A 13,734-nucleotide genomic window follows, 5' to 3' on the forward strand; every position below is an offset into this window, starting at 1 on the left:
GAATGAGTGCGAGTGTTTATACCATCAACCTACTCATCTAAATAAACGTACCAGCATAACTACTTCAGAAAACCAGCCTTTCTGGTGCTAAGCACCTGAAAATCCCAGGTCATTATTTTGTTTTTGTACTTTTTACTATTCATTTACTTTTTTTCTTCTGGGTGATTCTTTGATTATTCTTGGCAGTTTGTGGCTTAGAAACCAGTAGGTACCATACATACCTTTTAAGAGTAGTGTTTAGGTAAAATTAATACACTATGGGAACTTTGTCAGTCTCCATAGAATTAATACTTGTCATGGGTTGGAGAGAAAACCTGAGGAGCCACGTTCAGATCCTTAATCGCCATGTAAAGAAAATGAGGTATGATTGTGTTTCTCTACAGTGTTAGTGCTGTGGAAGCTCAAACAGGCAGATCCCCAGAACCCACTGTCCAGGTGCAGTGAGAAACCTTACCTCAGGTAACAGCCGAGTGCCCAGCAAGATGGCTTGGCTGGTTGGGAAGCTTACCTTATGAGGGGAGTTTGCTATCTGGGACCTGCATGGTGGAGAGAGAGAACCAACTCCTAAAAGTTGTTGTGTGACTCCCACACATGCATTGTGACATGTAAAACACATAAAAATAAATGTAATACATTTTTTAAAAAGAGGACTTTACCCTCTTACTGTTATGTTAGTAACTTAGAAAACAGTAAGAGTAGGACCCCTGACATTGGCCTCTGGCCTCCACACACATGTGTATGTACATGTGCACAGATAAAATCACATACAACACACACAGAATTAGTGTTGGTTAGACAGTTTTAATATTTCCAAAATAAAGTTAAAATCAGTTTTTGTTTTCAGAAATTACAACAAGTTAAAAAGAAAGATGCTTTGAAAGTACAGAATGTGACCCAGGCAGTGGTGGCGCACACCTCTAATCCCAGCACTCAGGAGGCAGAGGCAGGAGGAGCTCTTGTGAATTTGAGGCCAGCCTGGTCTACAGAACTAGTTCCAGGACAGCCAGGAATACACAGAGAAACCCTGTATAAAAAACCAAAACCAAGCAAACAAACAAATAAAAAGTACCCCAACCAAACAAAAAACAAAACAGAGAATAAAATGTGTTAAGCTTAAGTTAGTTGACATGCTTTTAAAATGATCGTCCCTAAGTCTGTCTCCATAGAAGGAAAGAAAGATGCATCTCCATGACACAGGTTTACAGTGTCATGCTTTATTTAGAGCAACGACACCTGATGTCTAGATGGTTCTTACATAAATGGCTGCTGTTTGGTTGGCTTTCTTTCACTAAAGGACTGTATGAATTTATCTGCAGAAGCCTAATTGTAGCCACACTTGTCACAGAATTAAAGTATGGACTTTTCCTTACAGGAGCAAAGATCCAGCAACAGTTGGCCAAAATACATAACAATGTGAAGAAACTTCAGCACCAGCTGAAAGACGTGAAACCAACGCCTGACTGTAAGAAGATATAAGATATAAGATTCTCTTTTATATATTACCTTTTCCTGTTGGTGCATTAGAACATGCATGCTTTTCTATAAGTGTGTCTTTCATTTGGCAATCATGGAGCCAGCCCTACTTCATTAGTTAGGAATTAATAAGCTTAGAGTGGAGAAGTGGAGTATTGGAGCTTACGTGGGATTTTCAGCCTTTGAACTGCCATTCAGTCCTTAACATTATAAATTTGGCAGAAGAGACACCATAAGGTGGAAACACTGGCATAGGAAGGTTCAGATTTAGGCATCTAAGTAGAAAAAGACTTCTAAATTCATAGCCCTTACGCTGCTTATCCTGTCATTGGCTTTTGAAAAAAAAATATTTTTCAAAAGTATTTAAAATATGTAAGGAATGGTTTGACTCTACTGGGACAAATGCTAATTTGTGAGAGGGGGAAAAATCACACCCTCACCTTCTGTTTCAAAATTCATTCCTGACTGGTGCTCAGAATATACTGGATCAAAGCCTTGGCCTGCCATTTATTGGTTAGGACATTTTAGGGAAATGACTAGATCTCCGAGCTTTCATTCCGTAAACTGTGCAGTGGAGCTCATAGACCTTCTGGTGGGTTTGGGGCAGGGTGGAATGAACAGTGCTCTAGAGGACAGGTGCAGTGTTTGGAGTATGGCAAGTGTAAAACTGGAAAATGGGAAAAGAACGGGTAGTATTCATTACATTCAGTGAGGTCATAACATGCTAGAGGGAACATGTAACAACTATTTGGTAATATTCTGTTGTATAAGAAAAGAACAAGGGTGCTAGAGAGATGGCTCAGTGGTTAAGAGCGCTGCCTGCTCTTCTGAAGGTCCTGAGTTCAATTCCCAGCAACCACATGGTGGTTATAACCATCTGTAATGAGAAATGGCGCCCTCTTCTGGCCTGCAAGCATGCATACAGGTAGAGCACTGTATATTTAATTAAATAAATCTTTTTTTTAAAAAAGAACAAAATCTAAAGAAAAAAGGACCATAATTGACCATTTTAAAAACACTCAAACCTATAAATATTGTTAAAAAACAAATTAGAAAAGTATATCTACTTATGTAATGTAATAATTGAATATTCATAAGATATATAAAATGTCTACAAATTAGGGCAACCAAGAGAAACAGTGATAGGAAAATGGACAGAGATTATAAGGCACAAGGGTATCAAAAGAAATACAAAGCTCAGATGAAACAAATATCCATGCTTATTAATAACCACCAAAATGTCAGCTAGAGTGATGACAGTTCTTTCCTTCCTTTGGAAGTGATCTAAAGTATATGGAGGAAGGCAGTGAGAACGGGTTAGCAGCTATGCAGAGAATGCGTCTGCACTGCAGAAAGGTGAGCCTAACGTACCGTACACAGACTTTCCTTAGTCAGAAATTCAAGTTTTACTAGTCATGTTTTCAAAATACTTACTTGGACATGCTTAAATACATACATACATATATGCATAAATAAATACACACACACACACACACACACACACACGCGCGCGCGCGCGCGCGCGCGCGCGCAAGGACTTAACTATTGTGCATATTAAAGGCTCCTCAACAGGAAAATTAAACAAATCAAATAGTTTTAGATAATCAAATACCACATATAGCCACAGAAAAAGAGTAGTAATAGTATATGTATTTATATGCAAAGTTAAGCATAACTTTTTTGGGTTTTTTTTTGTTTTTTTAGGTCTCAATATGTAGCTCCGACTGCCTTCCAACTCATAGATTCGTCTGCTTCCATGTCCCAAGTGCTGGGATTAAAGGGGTGCACCACTGTGCCTGGCTATCCACATTTTTTTTAACCAAAACAGTGCAAAAATTTTGCAAGTCAAACAATAGTATGTGTAGTATGAAATAGTTCTTATAAAAGTAATACTGATTACAGAATTTAATAATATGGGTGTGTAGAACAATACTTTTAATAAGAAATTGTAATCACAAAATATACTTGTGAGCAGTTTTCTTAATTTCTTAGGTTAAGAAATGATTTTATATTAGGGATAGTCTGTATTTTCTCCTAATTATTAACTTAACTATATTGAAATATGACTTTTTTTTACAGTTGTTGAAAAGCTCAGAGAAATGATGGAAGAAATTGAAAATGCAATCAATACCTTTAAAGAAGAACAGAGACTGATGTATGTTTTAAACTCATTTATTCTAAAGTTTTGACCTTGGTTTTCTAATAACTCACTTTTAGGTTGTCAATGTACTACAAGTCTTACAGTCTCTCTTCTGTCCTAGAGTTTAGACAGCCTTTCATTCTTAAAACAAATTTTCATTCATGTACACTAGAAGTTCTCAAAAGTTTGAAAGACTGTTCATGTTTGAGGAAACATTTCTTTTAAGACTCAGATATGAATATAATTATTAATATTGGAAATGTCAACAAGGGGAGAGGAAGCAGAGTCGGGGATAATTAAATTTTCAGGGGAGTGAAGGGCTAATATGGATTGGTTGGTATGTTATTCACACTTCATTTTTCTTAATTTTAGCTATGAAGAGCTTATTCAAGAAGAGAGAACAACTAATAATGAGCTGAATGCCATCTCCAGGAGAATTGACTCCTGGGCTTTGGGAAATTCAGAAACAGAGAAAGCATTCAGAGCGCTCTCGAGCAAAGTCCCCGTAGACAGAGTGGCACCAAGTACTCTGCCAGAAGAAGTTGTGGAGTTTGAAAAATTCCTTCAGCAAACAGGGGGGCGACAGGGGGGCTGGGACGATTTTGACCACCAGAACTTTGTGAAAGTGAGGAGCAAACATAAGGGGAAGCCAGCATTCATCAAGGAGGCTGCAGAACACCTTCCAGGAAGAACACTGCATGAAGTTGAGCAACACGAGAAGTGGTATCAGAAGTTTCTGACTCTAGAGGAGAGAAAAAAAGAGGTAACAGTATAGTTACAACAGCTCTTGTGCATCATGTGTGTGTGCCAGGCACTGTGCAGAACTCTTAACTGAATCATCAGTGTTCCACAAACAGCATAAAGTCAGCCCAGGAGCTCTTAGAGCAGATGAAAACAAGATGTTGAGTAGGTAGGGAACTTGTACTCAATGGGACAACTGCAGCTGAACTTCCGAAGATCAAACATTTGTACCACAAGAAATTACACAATGTCCCACTGGACTGTGTCTCTGCACTCCTAGGATGCGACTGATTCAGAGCCATACAGACGGCAGGAAGAGGCTACCTTAGTTTCTAGGGGAAAACACCTTTACTATAGCTCGTCTTTTGGATAAATAATGATAATAAGACATGCTCTGGAGTACCTTTGAATACCTTCTCTTTTTATGTATATCTCCTTTTCCCATCCCTTTTGTGACTTACAGAGTATTCCTAGATTAAAGGCTAGCATCTTCTTGCCAACCCCAAAATAAGTGGTCCCCTGGGGCCTTCACTAACAACGTTCCTACGTGCCCCGTAGCGTGTCTGTGCCGCATCTCACCTGGAACTGTGCCACTCAAGCTGATCCATGGACTGGATTCCGGTCTGTAAACCTGACCACCTAGCATGAGATAAAGTGACTGACAGTCAGTTGCCCTGTAAGGAAGAAGTACATTCTGTCACAAATTCCTGCTGTGTTCGAGGTCCGGCATATTGAGTGGCACTGTCTAGACACTGCTAATCATCTCTTAATCCTATAGCTCTGCTTTTCATATTATTTCACTGTGTGGGATTTATTGAATGGATGAATGAATGAATGATACACTGTAAGGAAAGATGAGGAAATAGTTTCCTGACCAGGATGGGGGCTGAAAAATATAGTAGGTAGCATATTATATATACAGGTTGCTAGAATTTTAAATAATTTTTACATATTCATATTGGAGATGGAACTTTTAAATTTTTTCCTGAAATTATGAAGCATCATATATCAGGCACCAACTCATTTAATTGTCACAATAACCCTGTATAAGAATTACTTCCTACCATTTTATGAATGTCTTACGTTACTTTTTATTGCCATGGCAAAATACCATGACTGAGGCAACTTATGAAAGAAAGCGTCTGATTTGTAGCTTAATGGTTCCAGGGGGTTAGAGTCCATGCATCAGGGAAGGAGCAGGCAGGAGACAGGCATGGTGCTGGGACAGGAGCTGAGAGCTTACATCTTTTTTTCACACACATGAGGCAGACAGAGAGAGCTAAGCTAGGAATGGTGTGTGCACTTGAAACCTCAGCCCATGATCAGAAACACATATTGTCTAACAAGATTACACCTTCCAATCCTTCCCAAACAATTCACCAACTGACGACTAAGCATTCAAATATATGATGCCAGTCTCATTCAAACACCACAGGAGATGAGCAGAGCTTAAACTAGAGACTCATCCAGACTCATGCCTAATAAATGGCAAAGCCAGAATCTATTCTCAAATAATACAGCTTCAAGTGAGGTGATTAGAGGCAAGTGGCAGTACCCAAGGGTGGCGGAGATGGAAGAGGGTTCCTGCTGGAAGGGGAAGGCCAAAGAATAGCCCAGGGTCCGGAGATTTACAGGATACAGTAATATTTTAAAATGTGAGTAGAAAAAAGTTGCACAGATTTAAAACAAAACCAAAAACCTAAACATCAGAATGCACAAATCAACATCTTTTCTGGAAACTAGAACTGAGGCTGTATTAAATGTCATGGACTAATTAAACGCATGCTTGTTTTTTGTTTTGGTTTAACTTTAGTCTATTCAAAATTGGAAAACCAAAAAGCAGCAAAAGAAGGAGGAAATACTCAAGCTAAAAGAAAAGGCAGACAACACACCTATGCCTTCTCATTGCAAACCAGAAGATAACCAAAAGCAGAAAGAGGAACAGAGAAAGAAGCAGAAACTGGCAATTGAAGCTTGGAAAAAGCAGAAAAGTATAGAGGTGTCAATGAAGCATGCTTCCCAGCTCAGAGAAGAAGAGGAGAGAGAGAGGAAGCAGCAGAAAGAGCGCCAGCGGCAGTTTAAGTTAAAACTACTCCTAGAAAGTTACACCCAGCAAAAGAAAGAGCAGGAGGAGTTCCTGAGACTTGAGAAGGAGATAAAGGAAAAGACAGAAAAGGCGGAAAAAAGGAAAACTGCTGCTGATGAGATTTCCAGGTTCCAAGAAAGAGTGAGTAAAGATCCTTCCTGAGTAATTTACGGGTGTGGTTCATGAAAGCATCATTTCTGGGTTTGGTTACACAGAGTTCATCCCATCATCTTATACAGCACACCTGCACTGGCCTCCTATAACTGAGCACACTTCACTCCCAACTTCTAGTCAGTCACACTTTAGTGAAAAGATATATGCAAGTAACGTGATAGTGCCCTGGTCAGATTTCTTGTCAAGCTGACACATCAAGGCTCATCTGGGAAGAGGGAACTTGAATTGAAAAAATGCTTCTATCAGATTGGCCTATAGGCATATCTGTGGGGCATCTTTATTCTTAACTAAACCCTGCCCACCGCCAACTGTGCTGCCTCTGCACAGGTGGTCCTGGATTGTGTAAGAAGCAGGCCGAGCACACCAGGGGTAAGCACCTAGTAAGCAGAGCTCTTCCATGGCCTCTGCTTCAGTTCCTGCTCCAGGATGCTACACTAATTCCTCTCAGTGATAAACTACAACTGTGAGCTGAAATAAATCTTTTCCCCCCTAAAGTTTCTTTTGATTATGTGTTTATCACACCACTAATTAGAACCAATGGTGTTGTAATTAAGGTATAGACAGGAAATACAGAGGAACTCACCAGAGATAGCTCTGGTATCTATGACTGTTAGAGAGAAGGCAATGCTTGACTTGAGTCTTGAAGGAACAGGGAAAGAGAGCTGTTCTCAAACAGAAGGGAAAGCATGACTATGGGCTTGGAGGAGTGTCAACAGTGTTGTCTGTGGGGAAGCTATGAACACTTCAGTGTACTGCTGGGGATGTAGTTCAGTGGAAGATCGCTTGTCTAGCATGTTGGAGGCTCTAGGTTCAATTCCTACACACACACACACACACACAGAATGTTATACTTTAATATCTTTAAAACACATGGGAACCAAGAGCGAGGAGGCTATGAGCCAGGTTGGATGTGTTATCTAAGCAAGACAGGGAAGGTTATTCTAAGATACACAACACATAAACAAGTAACTGTCACTGAGTAAAATGTTATGAATTGCTAATGTGTATCGTAATGCATAGTAGCAACATTCATAAAGGGAAGTATAGAGGAAAACAGATAAAAATAGATGAGTGGTGTGAAATTAGTTCATTTCTCTTAGTTTATACATAAAAATGTTACTGAGTAACAAAAGATATCGTGCTTACTCATCTCCCCAACACACATAGTAAACAGGCTCCATTAAAAAAAGAAACTTGAAAATATGAAATTATATGAGAGACCCCAGATGAGACCTACCTTTATTGATACATAAATGGGTTTAGTTTGCTTATTAAGAGGTTTAGACTGAACCTGTGAGTACAGCAAATGAGATCTGAAATAAAGGTAATGCAGAAAGTGTCTGCATGGCTGCGGTCAGGGAAATGCAGCCTTTGTTTGGAAACATCACCTTCAGCTGACTTCCCAGGGGAGGCCTTACCCTCTCTGAGGAGCTGATGGGGAGGGAGGGGGAACTGGGATTGGTATGTTGGAAGGAAGGAAAGAAAACACCTTTGAAGGAATGAGTGTTGGCAGCTGAGGTAATTTAAATTGCAAACACTTAAGGACAAAAATTTTAGTTAATTTTGTTTTCTTAATGTCATCTTTTTTGTTGGTACTTTTTTTAGGATTTGCATAAACTTGAATTGAAAATTCTAGATAGACAGTCAAAAGAAGAGGAAAAGGCAGAAAAGCAAAGGCGACTGGCCAAATTAAAAGAAAAGGTACTCCGTCTATTTCATTTGTTTCTGAGACAGATGTTGCCATGCAGCCCAGGCTAGCTTTGAATGCACAAGTGTATGCCATCGTGCCCTGCTTTAATTTACCTTTACTTTTTAAACTTACTTCCTCAACCAATATATAACCATAATTTTTCACATTAATAAAGTACATATTTCCTCACTTATATAACATGTAATTATGTGATATTTAAGCATAGTCATCTCTTCAGATATTTATCATTTCTTTATAACAAAACCAGTCCAAATGGTTTCACCTAGCTCTTTGCAATCTACAGTCAAGAATATGTAATCACACCAGCAGCATAGCACACTTTCCCCCGGCTCCTTCCTCACTGTCCTGACTCCTTGACTTTAAGGAGATGGGCAGATCTACTCCACTTACATCTCATTATCTCCCTGCTTTATATTTCACACTTACATACCACAGATAACAACTTAATACTTTTTTAGCTATTTAGCTCTGCCATTTACTTTAGAAGCACTCTTTTCTGTCACCCTGAGTTTTCTGTCTTGTTCTCATCATCATTCTTTCTGAACCTCCATTCTGCATCTGTGTAGCTGTGGGCATTGCCTAGTTTCATAGGTAACAGCTCAGGATCAATGAGGTATCTCACTGACTTAACTGATGTTAATCTATTTTACATTTATTTACTGCTATCACACTAAGCTGTAGTCTATTTCTTTAATTAACACAGAAATGAAATAATAGAGAACTAGAAAAGGATAAATTAGCCGTTTACTAATTGATGTTAAGTGGTATAAGCACAGTTGGAGCTCATTTTGGTCACATTAGTTACTTCACGTTTGGGTAATAGCCAAGTACACTTTTTAACACTGCTTTGTGTCACTAAAGATCTCACTTAGTACGAATGTAGTTCATAGAAGTTAACTGATACTATTTTACTTCTGACCACAGGTTGAAAATAATGTCAGCAGAGACCCCTCTAGGCTTTATAGACCTACCAAAGGCTGGGAAGAACGAACCAAAAAGATAGGCCCATCAGGCTCCGGGCCACTGCTCCATATCCCACACAGGTGAGAAGGCAGTAGAAAGGGATCATTTATAAAGATTTATAAATGATTTATCTTATGCAGTTTTATGCATATTTATATCTTATGCAGTTTCTGGATATGTATTTTCATTAATAGATTGATAAAGCATATGTGTATTTTTAACCTTTTATTATATATGTATTGTATGTTGTGTTGTATGGTCATGTGAGTGCTATGGTTACTGTGGTGTACATGTGACTGTCAGGGCATAACTAGGGTTTGTGTCCCTTTTTCCACCATGTGGGTCTCAGGAATCCACCTTGGATTGTCAGGTTTGGTTGGAAGTGCCTTTACCCACAAAGCCATCTCACCAACCCTGTGTATATTTTAAGTTGTCATTTAATGAGTAGTTTTTTGTTGTTGTTTTGATCTTCCTGCATATTTATAATGGCTTTCCTCATTTTCTCTTTAGGGCCATTCCAAGCTGGAGACAAGGAATCTAGAGGGACTATGAGATAATGCAATTGCTGTTCACTTGACGAGAATGCTAGTACTGCTGTTTCAGGAGCCGGTGATTCACTTTGCTGTTTAAATGTTAGTAGTGTAGTCAGGTTGGTTTTTGTGCTGTGTATGAACTGAGAGGTTTGAAGTGTCAGTAGCACTGGCAGTATTTCGTGTCTACAGAGATGCTATATGTTGGCCTAGTGTTAATATGAATGCTATTTAAATAGGTTTATGTTACAAACATTATTCTATTTAAATACGTTTTATCATGGCTTAGGAAATAATTTGGGAGAATCAGTCTTTTTTAAGCCAAAATTTTGTAACTTTTATAACTTGGAAGTAACTAAGCTTGAGTAACAAAAACATAAAGTGTCTTTTTTTAAAGAGTTGTTTAATAACTTAGTACTTTTTCTAAGTTTAACAAAATGGTAATTTGTCAGTTGTTTCATTTTGTGTAATGAATATTTTGTATTTGATTAAAGCATGCTTTGTTTTCTATGGAGACTATTTTAAATAACCTCCCTTGCTACATGGACCTTACTCATATAGTGTGATGTCATTCTCCAGGTTTCCTGCAACTGTGTCAGATTTCCTTTTAGGCTTTCTGGATCCACAGATTTATAAAATTTTTGTGTCTTTGTATTCTACTGGCTGGTACAGTTTTCTTCTGCTTGCCCCACAGTAGGACCCTTCTTTCTTCTGAAACAAGCTAGTTTAAACAGTACACTGATGGTTTTGAACTGAAAGTAGAAAATTTTATAACGCAATTCAGTTTTCCATATTAAAACATTTTATGTCATCCTAACTTTGTAGGAGGAGGGCCTGGGGCTGATTGTTTGTCCTGACTGCCCAGAACTGAAATAACCACACAGAAACTATATTAATTAAAACACTTCTTGGCCCATTAGCTCTAGCTTGTTATTGGCTAACTCTTATATTAATTTAACCCATTTCTATTAATTTGTATATCCATGTGGCAGTGGCTTATCAGCAAAGATTCTAACGGTGTCTGTCTCAGGCAGAGGATCCATGGTGTCTCTCTGACTCCATCGTCCTTTCTCCCAGCACTCAATTCTGTCTTCCCTGCCTACCTAAGATCTGCCCTATCAACAGGCCAAGGCAGTTTCTTTATTCATTAACCAAGAAAAGCAACACACAGAAGGACCTCCCACACCATAACTTTAATTAGGTTTCAACTTATAAGGAAAGTACTATATACATAAAATACAGGAAATTTACTTTTTACAATTTTTATTTCTTCAAATTATAATTATAATTTGAGATATACAGAATGATCCAGAAATTACTAGGATTAGTGATCTAAATCTTTCCTTACATAAAGTTAATAGTTATATAAGTATATGGATTCAAAGTATTTAGATCCCAGATTTTGGAAAGAGATTCTAATTGTATAGTTATTGGTGCACAATAAGTATCCTTAACTGGAAATGCCCATTTTATTTCCTTGTTTTCCATACTCTTTTAAATAATCTGGAACAACTGAGGAGTATACACTACGAGGGAATTCAAGAGAACTGAATGCTACCTAAGATAGAGGAAAGCAAACCTTCCGTCGCCCTGTACTGCACACAAACGCACCTTTCAGCTGCCTGCATCAAAGCCAAGCGCGCTGATAGATGCGGTTCTTTACTGTTTCAGTCTTCAGTATCTTTGGTGCTGGTGTTTGGATTGAACCTACGGCCCCAAGCATGCCAACTATAGGCTCCACGGGCTTTACTTCCAGCCTTGTTTTTAATTGTGTGTGTGTGTAAGCATGATGTGTTTGGGGGCAGACCCACGTGTACTACAATATGCTGGGATATATCAAAGGACAACTTGGTGGAGTTGGTTCTCTCTTCCCACCTTTCTGTTGATCCCTAGGTTTGAACTCAGGTTTCTAAGCTTGTGCAACTGCTGAGTACCAAAAACTACCCAGGGTGCTTTGGGGTTGAGTGTTAAATAAGTGTATGTAACACTAACCCACAGATCATGTTCTCAAAGAAATTCATTTTCTACAATTAAAAGTACACCCAAATTTCTACTTACTTTCTTGGTTCTTAAAGGATCTTGTTTGGACCTAATCTTTTGTGGACTTCTTCGTCATGAATGCCTTCCAAGGCAACTTTAATTCTACTTTTTATGAATAAGGTTGTACTGAAACAGCCTTGCCCATTGGTTATACATTGTCTGTGGCTAATTATGAGTTATAGTGAAATGGCAACTGAAGGCCTGAATAGTTGTGACAGACTAGCTGATCGATAAAGCCTAAAATTTTATGGTCTTGCCTTCTGGGAAAAAACAACCCATGAATAAATGTCTGTGCAAGCATAAATCAACTTCACTACTTTGTTATACTTAATTTTTAAGAGGAAACCTATATCAGTATTTCTAAATTATCAACAATGTAGAAATAAAGTATAAGCAGAAATAATTATTACATTGTCGAGTTCCCTTTTATATAATCAATGTTTAATATTTAAGCAAAGTTCAAACCTTAATAAGCAAATACTTTTTTATATACTGCCTCCTTATCTTTGTATCTTCTGTTGTTTTTGTTTGCTTTTCATAAATTCTGCCTGGATAGCTTTATCTTCTGTCCCTATTATTGCCTTAGGTTTCTTAAAATGAGCCAATGTTTGATCATATGCTTTTAATCGTAACTATTCTTGAGTTCTGCCATACAGTGTCCATTGATGGGTCCATTTCAGGGGCCTTCAATGAACTGAACTGCTCTCTGCCAATTTGATATCTCCATTGTCAAAGCACCCGTACTCAATACACAGCATAGGTCCAAACGTTGTAAAATGAGAACCATCTGTGCATGCATTTTAAAATAATTCCAGATACTATAAGGAGGATTAGAAAAAGTGTCTGAATTTTCATAGTGTTGATAATTCTCTGGTAAAACGTCTGTCTCTAGTTCCCACCTGTAAATTTAGTTTACCGATTCATTCAGCTTAAAACTGTGGCCCTCCAAAAATGAGTCTTTGCAAAAGTAAGCTTTCAGAACTCAAACCCTTATGTTGTGTAGGGCCAGGATTTAAATTGTTTTGGTTAGCACACGAAGAAATGGATTTCAGTCTGTCATCTCTCTCTCTCTCTCTCTCTCTCTCTCTCTCTCTCTCTCTCTCTCACACACACACACACACACACACACACACACACACACACACACACACACAATCGTACGAAGGTATTTACGAACTGATTTTACGAGACGCAAGAAGGGTTTCTAAACTTTGAGACTGAGTAGGAACGATTGCCCAACCTAGGGAGAAGAGATGAGGTGCTCCACTGAGCTTTTCGGTGGTCGACAGTATGTGGCTCTCGCCGTCGCCGCGGTCCTGGCCGCGACCGCACACCGGTGGGAGCCGGCTAGTGTTGACTTGGCGCCTCCCGCCAACTGCTTCCGGGTCGCGGTGAGTGTCGCTTCCGGAGCAGCATGGCGGCCACAGAAGATGAGAGGCTGGCGAGCGGAGAGGGAGAGCGGCTGGATTTCCTGCGGGACAGGCACGTGCGGTTCTTCCAGCGCTGCCTCCAAGTCTTGCCGGAGCGCTATTCTTCCCTGGAGACCAGCAGGTAACTCAAGGCTGCCGCGGCGGGGCTGGCGATGGCGGCCGGATGCGCGCTGCGGACCGGCAACACAGCCGGGACCCGCGGGGCTGTGCTGCCGCCGGGGCGGCCCTAATCCCGCTGCTGGTCTTGTCCTTTCTGCTCTGGAGCCCGGGGTCCCTGCCACTCTGCACTTCCTAGGCCCCCTCCTGCCATCGCCGCTGGCTGCCCGCATCTACTCCCTGCGCCTTAGGAGATGAGTGGCCCTCCAAGCTCAGGACTTTTGGAATCTCTTGGTTCCGCCTCTTTTCACTTCCCATCCATTTTCTGTGAGCTTCCTTTCTCACTTCCT

The 13,734-nt window shown here is 39.6% G+C and overlaps 2 protein-coding genes across 4 annotated transcripts in view; both read left to right on the forward strand.

Annotated features, from left to right (window-relative positions):
• The window catches only part of Ccdc112 (coiled-coil domain containing 112), a 57,182-nt gene extending 46,445 nt beyond the window's left edge, over positions 1-10,737 (forward strand). For all 3 annotated transcript variants that reach the window (XM_085699904.2, XM_085699903.2, XM_048419158.3), the window contains 7 exons: positions 1,373-1,462; positions 3,553-3,628; positions 3,986-4,376; positions 6,168-6,581; positions 8,220-8,315; positions 9,250-9,368; positions 9,799-10,737. In XM_085699904.2, coding sequence (XP_085556030.2) covers positions 1,373-1,462; positions 3,553-3,628; positions 3,986-4,376; positions 6,168-6,581; positions 8,220-8,315; positions 9,250-9,368; positions 9,799-9,829 — 1,217 coding nt within the window. In that variant the 3' untranslated portion in view covers positions 9,830-10,737. The remainder of the gene's footprint in view (positions 1-1,372; positions 1,463-3,552; positions 3,629-3,985; positions 4,377-6,167; positions 6,582-8,219; positions 8,316-9,249; positions 9,369-9,798) is intronic.
• Positions 10,738-13,244: 2,507 nt separating this feature from the next.
• The window catches only part of Pggt1b (protein geranylgeranyltransferase type I subunit beta), a 32,321-nt gene continuing 31,831 nt past the window's right edge, over positions 13,245-13,734 (forward strand). The window contains exon 1 of the mRNA XM_048419651.3: positions 13,245-13,409. Within this exon, the coding sequence (XP_048275608.1) occupies positions 13,273-13,409 (137 nt within the window). The 5' untranslated portion in view covers positions 13,245-13,272. The remainder of the gene's footprint in view (positions 13,410-13,734) is intronic.

This window comes from Myodes glareolus, chromosome 13 (genome assembly GCF_982192425.1).
Source record: "Myodes glareolus chromosome 13, mMyoGla1.1, whole genome shotgun sequence".
Classification (NCBI taxonomy): Eukaryota; Metazoa; Chordata; class Mammalia; order Rodentia; family Cricetidae; genus Myodes; species Myodes glareolus.